This window comes from Sciurus carolinensis, chromosome X (assembly GCF_902686445.1).
Source record: "Sciurus carolinensis chromosome X, mSciCar1.2, whole genome shotgun sequence".
NCBI lineage: Eukaryota > Metazoa > Chordata > Mammalia > Rodentia > Sciuridae > Sciurus > Sciurus carolinensis.
This window is the reverse complement of record NC_062232.1, coordinates 55,457,305-55,478,341: the sequence shown is the minus strand read 5'-3', so window position 1 is coordinate 55,478,341 and position 21,037 is coordinate 55,457,305. Positions and strand designations below refer to the sequence as shown.

Genomic DNA, 21,037 nt, shown 5'->3' with positions numbered 1-21,037 from the left:
GGGACCTGAAGGCTGCTTTTGTTGAAACTACTGATTCTTCACTTGTGTATAGGTGTCCAACGGGTGATTTTTTTCTTAATTTCAGAGGGTGTTTTCTCTCATACTTGGCCACCTCATGAATAAAGTGTTTGTTTTCCAAACTTTTTACTTCAGTGATTGGCATACTGTGCAGTGGGCAAAATGGGCCTAGTTGGGTAGCATATACCTGTGCAGTCGGAAAAACATGCTCATGAGTCAGGTTTAGGGTCTGAATAAAGGCATTATTGCTTCAATGAAAACCAGAGAGTGAAACAGAAAACGATTTAACAGAAAAAGTTTATTTTAAGAAGACACAAACAGCTTTAGCTATATAAAGAATACAGTTCAATTGCTGGTAGCAAGCCAGTAAGGAATGCTTTTTAAAAAAAGAAAAGAAAAAGAAAGACAAGTAAAACCCTTTGTAATATCACCCCACAGAGGGCTCCCTTCCATTTTGTGTTGGAATCCTACCAAGACTGGGATTGTGGTCTCTCTCAGTTTCTGCTTCTTCTTGAAATTCTGTTCCAAGGATACATTCTTGTCACTGGAGGAATCACCTTACCTCTTCCTTACAGTTTAGGATACTGGTCTGTAAATTCCTCTCTCCCTTGTTTGTCTTAAGTGCATTGCTGGCACTTAGTAAGCACTGAATGTAAGTGCTAACTTAACGAAATTCTGCCTCCTGGCTCTGTACAGTAGGACTGGCCAATCCTCAGTCCTCATTTTGCTTTTGGTAGGGGGGCTCCTTTTAGGTCCAAGGCACAAACCTGGTTTCCCTTTCTAATTATGGAAATCCTAAACAGAAGATAGAAAGGGACTATTTCATGGGTGCTTTAAAATAGGGAAATCCTGAAAGTTACTTGTGTCTCTGATTTTTAAAAAAAATTATATTTCAGTAAGTGGGTAGATCCCTGGGCTCAAGTGACAGAAATCAAACTAAAGACCCTAAGAAGCAAATTTGCTGAGTTAGGAAAAGCTGCAATGTGAGGGCTATTTCTGAGTGACTGAGTCCACACTGAATTGAAGTCCTGGCTTTCTGTGCACTGACCTGTCCAGAAGTGTCACAGAGGAGTTTCTTCAAATGGCTCCCTGGGAAGGAGCCAACAAAAGCCAATGGAAAGGTCTCAAAAGACAAGAAAGGGGAGATGCCTTAGGAACCCCACCATCTGTTCTCCTTAACCAGTCCCAGCAGAACTGGCCCTGGACCAGAAGACTGATGAGAGAGCTGGATGGTGTACATGTGTGCATGTGTGATTGATTAGTGAAAGTGGCCCTCACAGTCCAGGTGGAGAAACCACACTCACATACACAGGCACACACCTTCTCATCCATTCCTATGTCCCAAAGTTTATACAAGTGAATATGAAAACGTGAATCTAAGCTTCAGACCCCCAAGTAGTATGGAGGGGTGGAGATGGGAGTCAGGTGAAAAAATGTGAAGGAATTTTGGGAAGCATTTTAGAGGTTTACGAAACAGGAGATGGTGGGCTGAATATCTTCAGGTTTGCCACTGCATGGGACATCCCAAGGAGCTCAACCCAGGGGCTGGGGGCCCAGGAAACAGGGAAAAACTGTAGGCACAGAATACCTTCTGTACCTCATTGGTTTTCTTGTCAGGGCTGAGTACTCTGTCTAGTGCTAGGTCTGAATCATTTTAGGAAATAAACACATGGACATTCTGAGTTTTAAAACCAGCCTTTGGAACCAGGAAAACTGGTGGTTTCTCTAGGAAATCATAGATTGGATTGGAATTTATAGCCTACATAACCAGACTTTCTAATGATAGTCCTAAACTTGTGATGGCAGAGAGGGGGGCCCAAGGTGTGTGGAGCAATGACAGGACTAAAGAAATAAAAAAACTCAGAATTCATTCTATCCTACCACCTCACTCCCAACCTGATGAGGCAGAGGAACACTGAAAAACGAGAAATAAGGACAGATCCAGAGAAAAGAATGAGTGTTTCTACACTGAGGTAGTCAGTAATGAGAGTGAGTCAATGAGGGACATCCATTGTAATGATTGGCACATGCAGCCCCTTTCCCCCTGCCCTGTGCAGTCAGACTGGTCTGATGATGCAGGAGATATAAGGGCAGTGAGCCACATCATCTGGCACACAAACCACTTATCACATGTGACAGGTTATAGAAATACCTATTCCAGAAAATAAGTCTGAACCAGGAGTCAGCTAATGATGACAAGCAAACCAAGTTCAGCCCGAGATTTTGTATGACCCATAAGCTGACTTGTTTTTACATTTTCCAAGGGTTGTAAAACAAATGAAGGAACAAACAAACAGTAACAGCAAATAAAAATGTGTTAGAGACTGTATGTGGTCTAGAAAGCTTACAACAGTTACTGTCTGGCCTTTGCAGAAAAAAATTTGTCAGTCTCTGGTCTAGATGATGGTGGAAATCCCACCAATCTCTGCTAAAAAGCCTCTGAGTGTGCCTGAAAAGGGAAACCAGAGGAGGTCCAGGAGAAACAGGGGGATGATAAAAATAACTGGAAATACCATTCAATATGACTGGCACAACCCTCAAAGTGCACTGCCTGCAAGTCCACAGAATAGTAAGTTATGTGTGAACTATGGAAGGATAGCTAGAGAGAGCCAGACTTAGGAACATTAGGCAAAGAATATTCTGGAAAAGATACTGCATACAGAGCTCAGTACTGATTAGGAAACTCTGTTATTTTTTGACAAGACAAAGATGGAGTTTGAGCCCAGGGATTGACAAAATATCAAACCAAGTGAAGTTTCTAGAATACAGCTGAGTAATGCATGAGCATCTAGCAATCTGAAATTTTCTCATAAAGATTAAGGAAGGCAGGCTCAAGTAGATTCTATGAAAGCTAATATTGGTTTGCCCTACTTAAATAAACACCAAATACAAAAGTTCACACTAAAAAATAGAAACATTAAGGAACAAGAGGAGTCTTGGTTTTTCAAAAGAAATCCCCAGAAGATTCCCTTTAGTAGGGAAACCTCCCTACTAAAAATGAAATTTGATCCATAAAATCCCATTTCACACAATTTTTAGGTAGAACATCCACTATACAAAGTAGGGCACAGATACTGAATATGGAGGGAACAAAAGTTTCTAAACTAAAAATCAGATTTATCTTTGGATTCATGAACTAAAGTACTCTTGAGCATTTTTTCTTAAAGCATATAGATATTAGTTGTCTGAAATACCTGGGAAATTCACACATCATAAAAGTAGAAGACAGCTGTGAGTATTCTATAAACATAGTGCTTTAAGTGACAAAACATTCAGTCTAGAGGCAGGAGACCTGGAATTGAGGTTGGACCCTGCCTCTGGCTCACTGCGTGACCTTAGGTAAGCTATTTGACCATTCTGGTCTCAGTTTCCTCATCTATGGAATGAGAGAGGTTGGTCCCTTTCAACTCTAACATTCTGTGACTATAGATAAATATAGAAATAAGATAAATACAACAATCTTCAAATAAGAAATATTCCCCAAAGTAAGTTTTGGAGTCAGTAGAAAATAGTAGCAATGAAATATAATAAAAAGAATAAAATCTTAACTACTAGCCAGAGTAACTATATCTCATTGAAAAATTAATGAAAAGGTTTGCAATTTACAATTGATCAGGAGACATCAGAACATACATATTGATATTTCTTCACCATCACACATACGGAGGAAGGAATGAGTTTGAGGCGACTGGTACAATGAGCACAATGCTGCGTTTGCATGCATAACATTTTATAAAATTGGACATAAAAAAGCTCAAGACCACATAAGGAATAAATTTCTATAAAGCTTGGCATTACAAAGAGGCTGAGAGGGGTTAACTGTTTGTTCCCGTTCATATTTTGTTTTGGAGTTCATTGCTATCAAATTCCACTCTTTAGGCAAAATCTTAAAGTCAAATATACTTCTGCCAGAGCCCTTTTGGAGAATAGCCACCATGGCAAAGATTGTTGTTTAAGGATTGGCAATACCAAACAAATCTAACACCTTTTTTTTTTTTTAATTTGTGAGTTAATTTTTTTGTTAAAATCCAAACCAGGTTAGGTGTGCTGGTTAAGTCAAATCAAAGGTTTTACAAGTTAAGTAGTTGATTCAATCTGGTATTTATTTTTTGTGTGTGTGGTACTGAGGATTGAACCTAGGGGCACTTACCACCCAGCCCTTTTTATTTCCAGACAGTCTTGCAAAGTTGACAAGGCTGGCCTGGAACTTGAGATCCTCCTGCCTCAGCCTTCAAGTCACTGGGATTATAGGCATGTGTCACCACACCTGGTTCAATCTGATAATTCTTTTTTAAAATATTTTTTTAGTTGTTGATGGACCTTTATTTTATTTAATTATATGAGGTGCTGAGAATTGAACCCAGTGCCTTGCACATGCTTGGCAAGCACTCTACCACTGAGCCACAATCCCAGCCCTCAATCTGATAATTTCTTAACACCAAACAAATGTATGCCTGACTAAGACAATGATATACATCTTTTGGCCAGTGACTGATCAGTGTAATGTCAGACGAAACAATAGGAAAGGTTGGGATCAGTTGAAGAGTTGTGGCTATAGTGATTCAAGGCCTTGAAGGAGTAACATCACTGGACCACACATGTATGCACATGCGCGTGCGCACACACACACACACACACACACACACACATATGCACTCTCCCTCTCTCCTCCATGGATGTTGCTGTTGCTGGTCCTGCAACCACACTTTGAGAATCACTGGACTAGATTTTGGGCTTTACTGAACAAAAGTATATACCTATCTTAAATAATCCATTGCTCATGCAAATTTCTTTTTGTTAAATGTATTAAAAGTGCAGTGCCCCTAATATGTGTTCATAACCATTTACTACTGTAGAACTCTATAAACCTATTTCAAAGTACTCTAAAACTTTCCTTATTTCATATCATTGTTTAAATCATTATACTGTTTTCTACCCTTTGACAAAAGTACTTCTTTATGCCTCTTTCCCACTCTCTCATCATTTTAAATCTCTAAATCTTTGTTACTTATAGCTGAAATACATGCAAAGGCTTTGAAGGGACTGGGTGCTCTGATATAAATATGGTCTCATTCTCACACCAAGCTGAAGTGATAGCACATAACAGAGATAAAATGCGGGGAGGGAGAGCAGAGGCCTATGTTTAATAAAGCTGTACCTCCAATAAATACTACTACCAATACTGGACGACTGACATTGATGGACATGGGTTGGACAATTTCATCTTTCACAAACAGGACACATTTTCACAAACTCTTCAAATCTTTGTGTTCTTTTACTGAAATGATAAGTAGTATTAACTCTGTTACATAAACATGTTAATGTACAATATGAATGATCTAGGCCTTCTCAGTGACTTTTAGTAGCCACTTCTGAGAGTCCCTTGGTAGTAACCATACTGAACAATACTAGGTTTCTGGATAATCTGATTGACCATCAGCTACTATCTATAATTATTCCTGGAGATAAAGTTATTTTCTATACTCTGGAGTTAGCCATCAGGGAATCTGGCCTTTCCATGGTGAAAAATATACTTTTACAATTAGTTGATGCCTAACATTCTGCAAGTAGAACTTCATTCCTTTGGCTTAAGGCTTTCCCCTGTTAAAATGCAAGCAACCCTCAAAAGAGGTAGCATTAAGCCTTATTTATAATCTCAAAGTAAATGAATTTATCCCTTTCCTGAGAGCATGTTTTCTTAGAGAGGGGAGAACAAAGCAGGAGGCACTAAGGAGAGTTGGTGCTAGGAGAATGGAGCAGAAAGAGACTGAAGATGGCTGGGGCAGACCTCCAATTCATTCACTATTTTATGAAGGGCTGTCCCTACTGAAATGGGTGCCAACTTGTCACATGGAGCAGGTTACTTGGAAATAAACTGTTTTCTGATAACTCTGAAGATTATATAATGTGTAGGCATACAAAGGCTTCTAGCAGTGAATGGAAGAATAGATACCAATAAAACATTTGGTACAACAACAGATGGGAAGTTACCCTCCCAAATCAGAAGAACCATACTTGGAAGAAGAGAAACTGATATCACTTTGCAGAGTGCAAATCACAGGGCCGGGACGAGGGTAAGGCACTTGCATGGCCCTGAGAGCAGGCAGGCGCCTCCTTGGCGCTTCGCTCACCTCACCCTAGTCCTGGCCCTGGCAAGTCATATTAAAGCAAAAGCTCACCATTGTGTCACGGACTTGGCAAACATGGAAGGCTGAGCCAGTGAGAAACAACACTGAGCATGAACTCGTTTTTTTTTTCCTGACTAATTCTGGGACGAGGAAGAGGACAGGTGCATGGGCAGATCTGCTCAAAGAGATAGGTACAATTGGATTTGTGTTGTCTAGATAGTTAAAGTGGATGTCAGACAAAATGCTTGTTAGAACAGCTTTGGAGACTCTGTTGTCATTTTTCATTCATGGTAATTTCCCCAGGTCATTATCAGCTGATCAACTTCTGGTCATTAAACCAATGTGAACTATTGGCTGCCTGTGGCCTTGTGTCCTTCATGGTTGAGCTGTTATCTAGGACTGCGGTTCATGGGTGTTGGGGGTAAGGGACAAATTGGGGCCAGGTGGGAGGTCTAGGCAGGGCAAGTAGTACAGGCAAAAGAGAGGAGGCACCAGCAAAGCCTGCCTTTGAACTAAGAAGTTACTAATGTCCACATCAGAACCACAAATATGTAATGAATCCTCACCACATGCAAAGCATTCTGAGATACCAATTAACTGCCTCTTTGGGGATGGTTTCCTCTGCTCATGACAAGATCAAAACCACCTGCTACTTTTTGGTTGGAATAGGAGGGCTGAAGTTGGAAACTGACATCCTGGGGCCAGCTTCACTCCCCTCCAATCTCTTCTCTATTCCACTTTTGGGTATTATTCACATTATTATTCATACTAGTCATAGTAGTGGTAGTAGCTTTCCTGAGAGCCTTCCTGGAGGGGGATTCCTACCTCTCTTCTCCAGCCTTAGCAAAGTAGGCCCAGAAGGTGGCAAACATGGTGATAAATGCCTGGATGGGAGAGAGAGTCAGTGTTATGATAATCGAGACAGGACTGGTGGTGTAGCTCAATGGTAAAGCACTTGCCTTGCATGCATGTGGCCCTGGGTTTGATCCTCAGCACTACAAAAAGTGGTAAGTGCAGGAGAGAGGTTGAGTGTTAGGAGCAGGAAAGATGCTTGGTGTTATTTTAATCAATGAATTGAAGATTTATGGTTTGGTTGTTTGGGACTAGATCCACCTTTTGCAAAATATTATATGAATACTTCCAGTCATAAATGTTGTCTCTGAACATAAAATCTCTGCTCCAAAATCCTCTTGTGCTAATGGGGTCACCACTGGGCATTTGAGGGCCATAATGATGATGCAAAGATATTAAAAAATTCTAGGCATATGGAGTTCTGTAGAGGAAAGCAAGAATCACAGAAATTGTAAAATACCAAAGCGTCTGGGCATTCAGCTTTAGAAACTTTTGGGAATATCTCCATAGGTAGTAAGGTGAGGGGAGAGGCAAAACCTACTAGGACTCACAAATAAGAAGCTTCCAGAAAAATCAGCAGAAGTAATAAGTCCTACATTATACTCTCATACTTTAGAGTTCAGCTATTCATAATGGTTCCCAATGAGCAGGCCCTGGCAACCTTTCACTTTTGTTAGGCAAAAACACAAACACTCCTTCATTTCCTTCCAGAGCAAAATGTTTCCATCATTTGGAATTCTGAGTCCAGGACAGATAAGTGTGGCATTCGCGTATAAACTAAGGCTAGGGATGAATCTATTTTATTTCAGGCAACCCCCCTGAAACTTGGTTAAGACCTTCAAACCAGATAGTTCAAATACTTTCAAAAACAACTGGACTTTCACCAGCTGTCTACCATTCTCAGTGGCTTCTTTCTAAACTGGGGGGAAATGCTGATTGCAAGGGAGTTGGTGGGCCTGGCTGTTCCTGTTAGTCTAGAATTCAGAACTGGACCAACCAGTAGCCTAGGCCTAGGAAATCTACGTGAGAGGCCTGAGTCTTCTCAGCACTTAGAGTGGGTTTTCAGTTGCTTTGTCCAACTGGAGTGTGGGCAGTTGAGCTAAGAACTTGCTTCTCATTGGGGAGGAATGTGTCCTATCAAAATTGAGATCTGCTTGTCTCTGGAACTCTTGATGCATCCTCCAGGAGATTGACAAGTGAGTCTGTAGGGCAGGCATGAAGGAGGAAGGGGCCTGAGAACCCTCTCTGTGAAGCAGACTACAATTTCATTTGACTTTCTCTTTACCTCTTGGGACCGGTAGACAATTAAAACTTTCCAACATCAGTCAGAAGGTTTTCTCTGTTCAATGCTTTTCCTGTCTTGTCTTCAACTCCCTGAAATTAGGGATGTGGAAATCAAATGAATCATTGCTCTTGCTCTGCTTAGAAAATGGAGCTTACAAGAATATTTAGTGCCTGATATTTTGGATGGGGGAGGGGCTGCAATCACTGTTCTGAAATTCTTTCAGCATCCCATTTACCCGAGTTCTTATATACTCCCCCAGCACAGTTAACTGAAAGTTGGACAAACAGCAGAATGTAAATGACAAAAAGTAGCCCTTTTTGGATTATGGGCCATGGCAACTTACAAGGTTGCCTTTTAGATTCTGGGTAGATCCTTTTAATCTGTAAGTTCTTCGTTTTTGGAATAGAGTCAGAATTCCTTTAAACAAAACCCAACCAACCACAAAGTGCCATCTGAATTGAATGGTGTGGGGCAAAATGCACTTACTTTCTGTCCTCCTTGAGCCCTTGATGACACTGGTCCTTCAGCTAATTACTTCCTGTACTGGAATGTTATATGCAAATGAAACAAGAGGTCTTAGAATGCAGCATGATCTGGGCACAGATCTTGGCTATCCACATCAACTGACACTTGAAGGACCTCAAGGCGCATGTGCGGGTTACCTTGGATAGAGCTGAGGGAACAAACAGCTACTTCATTTGCTGGCTGAGCTTGGTTCATCCAAATCCACCCAGTCCAGACCTTTTCTAGATAATGTTGGGGGGTTCCTATAAATTTATTGAAATTCATCACCCTGATCTCCGTGTAGACAAACTGAAAAAGGCATAAAGTTTCGGGATACAGTCACATTCATATTTTGCACCACAAAAGCCATCCAATCAACCCCATGCCGAAATAAGTGCACACCTGCAAAATTTGCTGGAGGAATCACACTGTGGTTGAGGAGGCCTTGCTGTTTTTCTGTATCTTCACACAGGTTTGTCAAGGCCTCCTCCTGAGAATGAATAATTGGCAATGGCACCCAATAGCCCCAATCCAGGGGGTTGGCAGCCCTTTATCTGCTCTCCCACTGTGGCTCTCAGTGACACAAGCCAAGAATGGAGGAGCCAGGACATTGATTGAAAAGGTGGCATGAAAAGTGTGGCACAACCTTTGCTTTTGAAAATTCCTCCTTAGTTAGTGCACACCACTGGGGAAAAACAAGAAGAAACCCAGTAACCAGTCATGGCAAGGGTGTAAATATGGAAATGCAAAATATCTAAAGACGATTCCAGCGCCTGACAATTTCGGCACTAGTTGAAGTAGCCTCTCTCCTGCTGTCCAGAGTGTGAGTTAATGTAAAAGAAATGTAGGCTCTTTTGTGATTCCCATGGTTCCTTTTTATAACCCTTTCTCTTCCCCCTTCTCTACTCAAGTTTAGTAAGTAAATCCTGCTTGTCAAACTCAGGGCTTAGGTACTGGAGTTATCGGTGTTTTCATAGTCTTTTGAAAACTGTGCAATAATTCTCCTAGCCAGTGGGTTAGTGGTCTTCAGCAGTTCAGCTGCTGAGGGGCGGGACCTTGGAGCTGCCTTACTTCCCTTCTTCAGGAGCAAGGCCTTGAAATCATCATTTCTGCCAGCATCTAGGCTGGCAATGCTGCTTGACCCTGCAATGGTGGCAGACTCACTGATTGGAGAATCAGCTGTGTTCTTTACTGGTGAGTGAGAGCTCGGTCTGCTGCCGGCAAAGCCCTCCCCAGGCTCCTTCCAGCCAAGCAGTTTTCTTTTGGACCTAAATAAGAGAGAGCTTGGTCTGAGTTAATTTCGGGACCAGACATTTACCAAAGCTTCATAGTGATGCAACTGAAAATCTGTACATGGTTGTCTTGAAAATGTACTGACTAGCTTTCTCTCCCACCTCTAAGCCCTCAGGTCCTTGGTTGGCCCCCACCGCACACCCTTCAATGCCCACAGCTGGAGTCACTTGACCTCTGCTTGCAGGTTCAGTCCTGTCCAGGTTCTGGGACCAAGGACAAATGGCGGTAGTCTAGGCTAGTAGCTCAGTGACTGAATCAGGACAACCTGGGACTAATTCTGTTCTGAACTGGTATTCCAGCTCTGGTATCTGGGTTCTTTCCAGGTTCCTTGTCACCAAGCCCCTCCCTGCCTTGTGCCCCTGTACTTCATGTATTTCCCTTTGCCTAAGTTCCTGCTTTGATAGGCTGCCTAAGTGCCCACATCATCTCTTGATAGGATTCTGTGGTACAAGGAATTCTGTGAAGGGTTAAATGTCTCTGACTGTAGACAGAGCTGTGAGAGAGCAGATGGAGCCACAATAGGCCAAATGGTTGCTAGGAGACGAGGGGCCTCTCACTCGGCACCTGGTCCTCCCCTCCCCTCCCCTCCTCCACTTCACCCAAAGATGTCAGTAAATTTGAGATGTGAGGCCCTGGACTACACTCACATATGTGGGTATCTGAAAGTAGTCTCCAGTTGCTATTGTAATGGCTCTTAGAGGTAGCAGTTTTTCTTTAAGTAGAAAAAGGGACTGCAATTTCAATTAGAATGAAGGAAAGTGGTCCAGACCTGTGTATCACAGTAAATAAATCTTCAGTTGTGCGTGAAGCCACAAACACGTCATCATCCTCCTCCGCAATCCATTCGGCTGTTTTATCACTGATTAAACTTTTCTCTTCGGTGCTTGGTTCCACAGAACTCCCTAGGCATAAGAACCAGAAGGAATGAATGACTTTGACCACAATAGATAGGACAAAGCACATTCATTCTCATACGTTTATTTCATGTGATGTTCAAAGTAACTCTGGAAGGGCAGCAGGGTGGAGATTTATAATGTCTTTATTTTTGCAGAGAAGGAACATGAAGTTAAGAAGCTTAATGGTTTGCCCAAGGTGGAGTGAGTGGTGAAGATCGCTCTGAGTCACTGTTCTCATATGCCTTTTTCATGACAACAGGTGGTCTAAGCATTCTCTTGTTTTATTTTAGTTTTCATTTATTTATATATATTTTTCAGTGCTAGGAATGGAACCAAGGGTCTCGCACATGCTAGACAAGTGCTCCACAATTGGGCTATGCCCCCGGCCTCTCTCATTTAAAACATATCAGTTTATTGGTGTGTAATAATTATACAGAATGGAGGGTTTAATTGTGGCATATTTATACATCCACATCACATAATTTTTTCTGGTACTAGGGATTAAACCCAGAGGTGCTCGATCAACTGAGCTATATCCCCAGCCCTTTTTATTTTTTATAATTTCGAGACAGGTCTTTCTAAGTTGCCCAGGTTGGCTCTGAATTTGTGATCCTTTTGACTTAGCCTCCCAAGTAGTAAGGATTATAGGTATACATCAGTGCTCCTGGTCATATAACATAAGGTGATCAACTGCAATCCCTAGTACCTCCTCTTGCTGTTCCCTTCTCTCTTCCTGATCTTTCCTCTATTGGTCTCCCTTCTATTTTTATGATATACCTTTTCTCTTTTTCTCTCTAACTTGCATATATGAGAAAAAACATACAACCCTTATATTTCTGAGTCTAGTTTATTTCATTTAATATGATGCTCTCTATTTTCAAAAATCAACGAGCTAAGAGAAATCTTAAGCAATGACTCTTATCCAGTGGGTGAAAGTGGGACCTGTCTGAATCTCAGTAGGAACCTGTGGAGTTTAAGGAAGCATATTCTTTTTTTTTATTTTTTGTAGTACTAGAGTCTGAACTCAGGAGTGATCTACCATTGAACTACATCCCCACCTCCCCCCCTTTTTTTTTCTGAGATGGTATCACTAAGTTGCAGAGGCTGGCCTTGAACTTGCAATCTTCCTGCCTCAACCTCCTGAGTCGCTGGGGATTACAGTCATGTGTCACCATACCCAGTTTGAGGAAACATATTCTAAAAATACCTGTGACTTTGATTTGTTTACTTGTTTTAGTCACAAAGTTTAACTTATATTGCGAGTCCAAATCAGTTTAGGTCATGAGATTTTGATGTTTTGTGTTAAGGACTCACAAAAGATGAGAAACATGGATGAGCCTTGAGGACATTAAACCCCCCCCCAAAAAAAAACTACTGTATGATTCTACTTCTGTGAAATATCAAGAGTAGTCAAATTCATAGACCCACAAAGTAGAATTGTGGTTGTAGGGGCCTTGGGGGAGGAGGAAAAGGAGAGTTGTTTAATGGGTATAGACTTTCATTTTTGCAAGATGAAAGGGGTTTTGGAGATGGGTTGCTCAACAATACAAATGTACTTGACCCTAAAGTACTACATACTTAAAAATGGTTAAGATGGGGGCTAGGGATGTAGCTGAGTGGTAAAATGCTTGACTAGTCTGCTTGAGGCCCTGGGTTCAATCTTCAGTACCATAAAAAACTGTTTAAGATGGTAAATGTTATGTGTATTTTACAATTAAAATGAAAAGACAGAAATTAGCCAGGTACAGAGGTACATGCCTGTAATGCCAGCTACTCAGGAGGTTGAGACAGGAAGGAGGCAGGCATTCAGGGTAACTTAATGAGATTCCATATCAAATAAAATAATAAAATAGGACTGGGGATGCAGCTCAGTGGGAGAGCACCCCTGGGTTCAATTCCTAATAGTGCAAAGAAAAAAGTCAGAAACAAACAAAAAGGATGAGAATCATTAACTAACTCTTATGGTTCCAAGGAAGTGGATGCCTCTGGATGGCACCAAGAAAGGCTGCAGGTGGTAACAGAATTCATTGTTTCAGAAGCCTGCATGCCAGTCACGGCACTTGAACTCTGTCTGGGTGTGTACTGAGTCCCCTGCATGAAACTACATTTAATGTGGGTAGTGAAAGTACTGCTCAGTGAGATAGAGTCCTAGGGCAGGGGATGCATGCCTGGCAAGTAGATGGGATCCTGATGTCCTAGTATACTAGGGGCTAGTTTGATTTCATTATCTAGCACCTGAATCAAGGAGACTGGTCCAAAAGTGACTTTGGAGATCTTCCCCAGATCAGTTCTGATCCCAAGGACAGTAAGGCCTACTTGCCTATAGTTCCTATTCAGAATAATCCAAACCTTCAAGAGGTACTCCTACAGATTTGGTCATCCTGGGATGAAGATAAGCATTCTGGGGCATCTGCTTCTTCCTTGGGCACTCCATCCTTACCCTCATCCCTCCTGTGATTGAAAGAAAAAGCCCTTGGACAGTTTACTAACCCAGAGAGCTTGCCTCCTTTTCATTGTCAACCGCTGGAGCTGAAGTTGTCCTTTTACCAGGCAGGTCATCCCTGATGGGGTTATACTTGGCATCTTCTTGCAGGGTGATGATGGGACTCAGAGGCAGTCTTGGTTCTGCCATATAGGCTTCCATTTGAGCTACTGGAGAGGTGAGAGGCAGGTATAGCACACTGGGCTTTTTTGGTACAGGAGGTGGAATCTTGCTTGTCTTTCTCTCAGCTTCTTCCTGACTCTGGAGGCTAATTCTTTCAGGCAGGGCTCTCATCTTGAGGCCTTCATCCTCCATATATCCCTGGGGAGGTTGCTGTGTTCCTGAGAAGAAAGCACCAGAGGAACTGGCAAAAGGCGTGAAAACAAGAGATGAGGGTACTGTTGACTCCCCTGGGCTCCGGCCATCAAGGAAGTTGGAGGACTTTGGTTTCCGCACCACCGTGTAGCTGTCTTGGGGGAGCGGCCTCACATGTTGAATGGCATTCTTGGGGGTCACAGGTGAAGTTAGTGGGTATTCCTCTGGGACAGATGGTGGTTTGTGGGTCAAGCTTGGAGGCCTTCGGGATAGTGGAGGCTTCTCAGCTATGGGAGGTTTCACCTTTCTTTCTGACAAGGTGAAGACTTCTGCTGCAGGTTCCTCAGCATAGTCTGGGCTCTCAATGTCATCTTCTGGCTCAGATTTGCTGACTGACCTCAGACGAACAGAACGCAAGTCAGACTGAGTAACCATGGGCATGATTGGCTGGTTGGGACTAGTTTTCTGTGCCAGCTTGGCCCCAAAATTAGTATCTGAGTGATGGCGGCTCACCTTGGTTTTGCTGCGAATGGAGATACTCATCCCAGACAGATCTAGGTTAGCTGAAGAGGTCAATGGTAGGTCAAAAGATAGACGTGACTTGGAAATTTTCTCCATTGGTGATGTCGGGGGTAGTGATGACTTTCTTTCAGGTACCACTGGACGTACCCGGACACTGCTGCTTGGAGTGGGTAAGTGGCCCAGGGTCAAGGTCATGGAGACAGTGGGTGTTGGTGTCTCTGACTGGCTGGAGTATCCACTAGAAGGTGACATCAGTCCAGTGGGCCTTCCTGGGGAGGATACCTCCCTGGCCTCTACCTCGATGGAGAGTTGGGAAGGTGTTGTGGCTCTGGAGGTGGAAGGAGAGGCAAGAGATTCTGAGCTGCCCTGAACTTGGGTGCACTCAATGACCGTGGTGCCCGTGGCAGTGCTGGAGCTAGACAAGGACTGATAGGTGTCACCAGACTTCCAATCGGTAAGATACCAGTGGTGGGAGAATTGTGTACCTTCTGGATCTTTGAGGGTTGGCACAGCTGGGTGACCCTGAGCATCTGGGTGGGACAGGTTATGTCCTTGGTGTTCCAAAGAGAGGCAAAGGCTCCTGGGCCTCTGGTCCTTGGGCAGTGCTGATCCACCTTCTGGCAAGAGGACTGGCTCATCTTTGACCAGTGAGACACTGCGTGTTGGTGGGGAAGGCTTCTTTTTGGCCTTCTTGAGTGAGATACTTTTGGATCTCTGCCTTCTGTGCCTGGCCTCCTGCTCAGCACTAAGGGATACAATGTTGTCAGCACTGTTACTGCCCTCAGAGCTTGTACTGGCATAAGGCAGGGCACAGGCCTCGCTGGCCTTCTGTTCTTCTTCATAGTCTACATCTGTGGTGCCTGAGTCTGTGGGCACAGATAATGACCTCTCCCGGAATCTGCTGGTCCCACCTGGGCCTGTCTCAAGCCTTGAGGTACCACCAGTCAGAAGGCCAATCTTAGGGGGTCTTTCTGGCACTTGCCTTCGTTGAGTAGGGTGCTCAGAGTAGCCAGTTAGCCCACTACATCCTGTTGGGTTATCACGGGCAGCAAAGAGGGAAGCTGCCTCCTTAGGAACCAGAGGTGGAAGTGTGTTCAGAGAGACCCAAGTATTCCCCGAGGAAAGATTTTTTCCATTTTCATTGACTTGACTGCTCTGACTAGTGGCACTTGGAGTTACATAAGTAAAAGCATCTCCCTTCCAGGAAGCAGAGAACGTTGATTCTGTTGGTCCATTGCAAGAACTGGGGACACTGTACACCATTCCCATGCTCTCCATGCCAGGAGGGTCTAGGCCACTATGTGCCTGGTGAGGATCTTCAGGCTCACTAGAAGGATTTCTCAGTCCTGGAGAGGTGAGATTTGGGAACCGAGCTTCTTGCCCAACAGCAACTCTTCCGTGAACACTTTGTGGAGCTGAGTGGCCGGGCCTGGTGTCTGAGGTGATAGATCGAGCCACACTGCCTGCTGGGCTGTTGCTGTGACCTGGAGGAGGAAAGCACAGAACATTAGTGGTGCAGCAAGGGATCCCCCATCAACAATTTTGAGACAGGAGCACCAACTTTTTGCCAAGAAGCATTTGCCAACAGCTTGCTCAGAATTCCTTGGTTCTTCCTTTTCATAGATGAGGATGCTAGGGAAGTTGGGTTGTTGCCCATGGCCACAAGTGAGTCAGGGTGCCCTTGAATCGTCCAGATGACTGCCAAAGATTTTCCAGCTTTGATGATTCCATTTAGAGGGGAAGAGTCCCTTGGGACCACCTTGGATTTTTTTTTTTTCCGTACTTTCTCCCAGGCTCATGAAACCATCACAACCCGCAGCATCTGTCAATCCTGAGATGAGAGCAAAGACTTCCAAATTGACTAAGGACAGCACTGTGTAACTTGCAGCTCCAGCAGTGAATATGGAATATGCCAGAGGTGGAATGCCAAGAGCCTGGCTGCATTTTTGTTACCTGTTGCTTTTTACCTTTGCAGCACAAAAGACTCAGGATAACCTATAGATGTGAGGAAACTGCTCAGATGTTCCAAGTCTCCAGAGGTTTTCTCATATACACAATTATGACTGTTGTATTATCGTTATTATTACTTCCGCTAGAATTTATACAAATAGCCACCATTTGTTGAAAATTGACTATATACAGGCACATGTTAGGCAGATTGTACAAAAAGGTCTAATCCTCATAATGACTCAACTGGGTCAGTATCATTATCCCCAAATTACAGATGAAGAAGCTGAGGCTCAGAGTGGTTATGTAACTTGGCCAAGGCCTCATGGTTAGTAAGTGCTCACATCCATCTCCCTGGTCTGTGTTTTATTTTATTTTTGTGGTTCTGAGGATGGAACCAAGGGCCTTGCACATGCTAGGTGAGTGCTGTACCACTAACACATCCCCAGCCTGGGTCTATGCTCTTTGGAAGCATTTGGTAGTAATGATTCTGTGAAGGGGTGGTTTTCCTGGCAATCCCTCCACCCCCACCTTGTTTGTCTGCTTGCTTAAATTTGGCATATGTGTTTATACTACATTTCTAATGGAAAACAATAATGTAATGAATTCATAAGTTCTGGGAACATGCTCTCCATATTCAGTTGATGCCCTTGACAAGAAGCTCCTGGCTATCCTTAATTACCATATTGGTTTTCTCAAGCTGTCTAAAGTCCCACCCCTCTGAATTATTCCTGTTCTCCAACACCACAATGCCACTTGGGTGGCAGGACTGGTGGAATGGAAGAGGGGAAGGGTCTGGGGGATCGCTGTGGTGGGGTCACCTTGGTCTCGCTGGGAAAAGTTAGAGAATCCAATAATGGTCCGCCTTCGCCTCAGGGTGGACTTGGGGTTCACGGCTGTTTCTGTGTTAAACAACGAGTGTCGCAAACTTGCATGTTTATCAAACTGCTGCCCTGTAGCCAAAATAAAGACACTTGGGTGCATCCTGGTTTCTGTTTAAAGTACATTGAAACTGGCCTGAGGTAGAGAGAAGGGATGACGGCAGTAGCAATGAGCATGAATAGCGTCCAGGTGGGTGGCACTTCTTCCCTATGCTTCCCTGTTTGGTGCTGGGCACACATGCTGTTTCCAGACTGCATCCAGGTCACCTTTAAATCTTAGGTGGATTAATGCAATGGTTTTCAACCCTGACTTCACACTGAAATAAACTGGGCAGTTTTTGAAACTCCAAACCTGGACTCCACTCCAGAACACTTTACTCTGTGAGAGTAAGGCCTAGGTAGAAGTATTTTCTAGTACCTCTCCCATAATTATTCAGATGTACAGCCAGGAGTGAAAACCATTAGTGCAGAGTGACTGACTGAGAGCAGATGTTGCTTCACTGTGATATCTTCTGATATAGGGGGCCTTTATAGGGGGCCAGGTGAGGCCAATGTCTCCAAGAAGCTGTCTACTGCCCGCCCCCACCATCTAGGAAACAGCCTGATATTGTGTTCCACAGCCTCCTTGGTCACATTTTACCAAATTGCTGCTGTATGGTGATGAAGTCCCTCTCTTTTTTTTTTTTTGCAACAGTTTTCCTTTGCATTGCTGGGATTGAACCTGAACCCTCACACTAGGTAAGCACTCTACCACTGAGCTACATCCATACCCCTTCTTACTATATTTTAAGACAGGGTCTCACTACATTGCCAAGGCTAGCTTTGTACTTTCGATTCACCTGCCTCAGCCTCTCTTGAGTAGCTGGGATTACAGGTGTGCCCCACCACACTAAGCTGAGCCTTAGCTCTCTTAAAGTTGTGGGTTGGCTTTTGGTTCCTGGGAAATTGCTGGGGTAGTCAGGGCGAGGCAGGGTTGTGGAAGCAGGTATGCAGTTCCTCTCTATCTTTTTTTCAGTAATTGGCTCAGCAGACCCTCCCCTCTCAGCCACTCAGTATTATGCATAGACACATAGACACACAGCAGCAAGTGCTTTTGTGGGTAAAACTTAGGGTCAGTAAGATATTCATTTAGAAACAGAGTGCCCATCATCACTTTGTGAGTCCCTCCTCATCAGCTCTTATTCCTCTTGGAACATTTCCCTAAGTGATGGGCTCTACTTCCTGCCTCTTATTCCCTCAGATGACTCTAGTTGCAAAGGATGTCCCCATATCCAGGGAGCAGCCCTACATGTGGCCAGAGCTATTCTCATTGTCTTCATCAACTTGTTCCAGCATAGCAGGGCTTGTGCTGGCTTGAAGGCTCCCTCTGATTCCTTTGGGTCACTGAGGTCTTGATTTGATCAGGCCCCTGGCCCTGTCTCTTCTGTCATGATTGGTCCTCTTCCTCTTCCCCTCAGAGCCAATGAAGCAAAAGATGAATAATGGCAGTGTGCCACGGACCCCCAAAGTCATAGCTAGCTGGGTTACAAATATCAACTCCTCACTCTCATGGTTGTCCCAGGGTCCCTTTTGGTCTTTTGTGCCTTAGTCTCTATTACTACACACTTTTCTTTATTCTTTCTTTTGTGGTACTGGAATTGAACCCACTCTACCGCTCTACCACTAAGCTACAATCTCTGGCCCTTTTAATTTTTTTTAAAAAAATTTTGAGACAGGGTTTTGCTAACTTGCTGAGACTGGCCTAGAACTTGTGATCCTTACTGCCTCAACCTCCCAAGTAGCTAGGATTGCAGGTGTGCATCACTGTGCCAGGCTACTACTTCCCTTTCTTGAAAAAAATTGCCAAATAAGTTGAGGAGGTTGTTTTGCCAGAAAACCTAGTGTGTGGTCACGGGCTTTTGGTCTTGCCTGGGTGACCTTCCCTTTTTGCCATCAGTCCTCTAACTCCTATCCTCTCTCTGTGCCTTCAGTCTGTACTCCAGACCTGGCTTTGGGCACAGGACATTGTCTTTCCCCAAACCAAACAGAATTCCCATACTTTAAGTTTCCATATATGCTCTGAAGAGCATCTAAATTCACAAAGTTTTGTAGCTGTCTGTTAAGAACATTTTGTTTGCTATCAAATGGTATCAGTTAGAGTGGCAGTGACAGTAGGGAGTGAAGGAGAACAGCCAGAGTCCCTCTTCTGCATGCCTCCATTCCCTAGTGAGAGCCATGACTGTGACAGTGCAGAGTAGCCAGTAGCAAAGACGGTGGCCCTCCCTCCCCAGCACCCAGTGCATTTGGAGAGGATGAGCTATAGTGGCATGAAAGGGAAGCAAACAGGTGGTGCTAAGCAACTCTACCAGAGATGTTGATGGGCACAAGGTCAGAGTGCGTGGAGCAGGGCTGAGGCCACCGCTTCTCCTCTAGGATGGGCAAAGGGAAGGGGCCATTCCAGGCAGTTGGCTTGTCGGCTGCAGATAGGTTCAGGGCCTCTGGGGCCCTCACACCCTGGGTGGTAGTCTCATCCTCGCTCAGCTGCCGTTTTGTAGGCTGTTGGGAGAGAAGGTGATGGAAAGGGTGTGCTACCAACTGGCGATGAACCAGAACACAAAGGATGACTGTTTAGGCAGAGTGGTTGGAGGCTTCATCTGGGAGGCAGAAAGCGTGGACAGGCTGCCTGGCTGGGTGCCTGCCGTGCAGGGACCATCTGGGTGGGGCCTCAGAGAACTCTGCTGGTGAGCAGAGGTAAGCAGTAGCTTCCAGTGGGTAATGTGAGTAGCTGGAGGTTCCCTGTCAGTGGAAGCACGCTGGCTCTCCCAGGTGGGGTAAGAGGCAACTCACCATCAACACAAACTCCAGACGTTTGGCAGACTGGGGCCTTGAGCTGGGGGTGGGCTCAGGGGCCTCATCAGAAGAGCGGAAGGTCTGCCCCAGAAGTCTGGCCTCCGAGTACTGTTCCTCATATTCTTCTGAAAAATAGCACAGTGGAGACACACTCTAGGGGGCCAAGGCCAAGTGCTGGACTCAGAGAGGACCACAAGGGCTCCTGCATTAGCTGCCAGGCCTGACTCATGTTGTTTCTTTGGGCTATTTCCTGGTATTGGAGCCACTGAATTTGGAAATAGAAAGATGCCTGCTTCCTGGGACCATGAGGGCAGAAGAGAAAAGAAAGTCAATAAATCTGAGCTGTGTTGCTTTGGGTATCAAGCCCTCATATGGATGGCACCCACCTTAAGTGCTCAAATCAGAGTAGTGGCTCAGGATGCAGATACCTTTAGCAAAAGGTCCTTTGTTTGAAGCCCTGTAGCTCTTCAGATTTTCTGCAACTCTAGCAAGGAAAGAACTGTGTGAAGCAAGAAGAGATCTGCATTGGGAAGTCTTGTCTGGAGCTCTTTCCTGGGTGGCAAGAACTCTTACTTGAGCTTGTATAGACCTGGTTCCACTGTGGGTGGGATTGGGTCTAGGAAGGCTAAGGGGAAGAAGAGGGAAGGAGGAGGTAGCAGCATAGAAGAGGTCCAAGTTCAGGGGCATCATCAGGGAATACGAAGGATGTGTACGATTTGAATGGGTTTGACTGAAGTGATTACTTAGATGAGTAATGAAGGAAGTAACAGTAAAAGAAAAAACATTCATGGCTCTATGTACTTTCTACAAGACTGAGAATCATGGAAACTTGGGCTTGCTCTCTGGGTTCTCTTGTCCAACACCTGGTTCTGTGCTCAGACTCCCTCCTCAGCAGCCCTTCAACGTGCTCTTTTGGAGCACACACCTGCAGGGAAAGGGAACTCACTCCCTACCAAGGGCAGCTCATTCCTTCCATGGACAGTTGGGACAGTCAGGCATATCAGAAAAGTTCTTCCTTATCTGGAGGTGGGATCTACCTCCCTCTGAATTTCTACCCACTGGTCCTAATTCTGCCCATGGCAGCA

The 21,037-nt window shown here is 44.3% G+C and overlaps 1 protein-coding gene across 2 annotated transcripts in view; it reads right to left on the bottom strand.

Moving 5' to 3' along the window:
* Window positions 1-296: 296 nt before the first annotated feature.
* The window catches only part of Nhsl2 (NHS like 2), a 79,842-nt gene continuing 59,101 nt past the window's right edge, over window positions 297-21,037 (bottom strand). The window contains exons 3-8 of one of the 2 annotated variants that reach the window (XM_047535532.1): window positions 19,950-20,077; window positions 19,469-19,658; window positions 17,064-17,195; window positions 13,467-15,779; window positions 10,850-10,982; window positions 297-10,055 (exon numbers count right to left, since the gene is read on the bottom strand). In XM_047535532.1, coding sequence (XP_047391488.1) covers window positions 9,734-10,055; window positions 10,850-10,982; window positions 13,467-15,779; window positions 17,064-17,195; window positions 19,469-19,658; window positions 19,950-20,077 — 3,218 coding nt within the window. In that variant the 3' untranslated portion in view covers window positions 297-9,733. The remainder of the gene's footprint in view (window positions 10,056-10,849; window positions 10,983-13,466; window positions 15,780-17,063; window positions 17,196-19,468; window positions 19,659-19,949; window positions 20,078-21,037) is intronic. The other variant, XM_047535533.1, reaches the window with a different exon arrangement.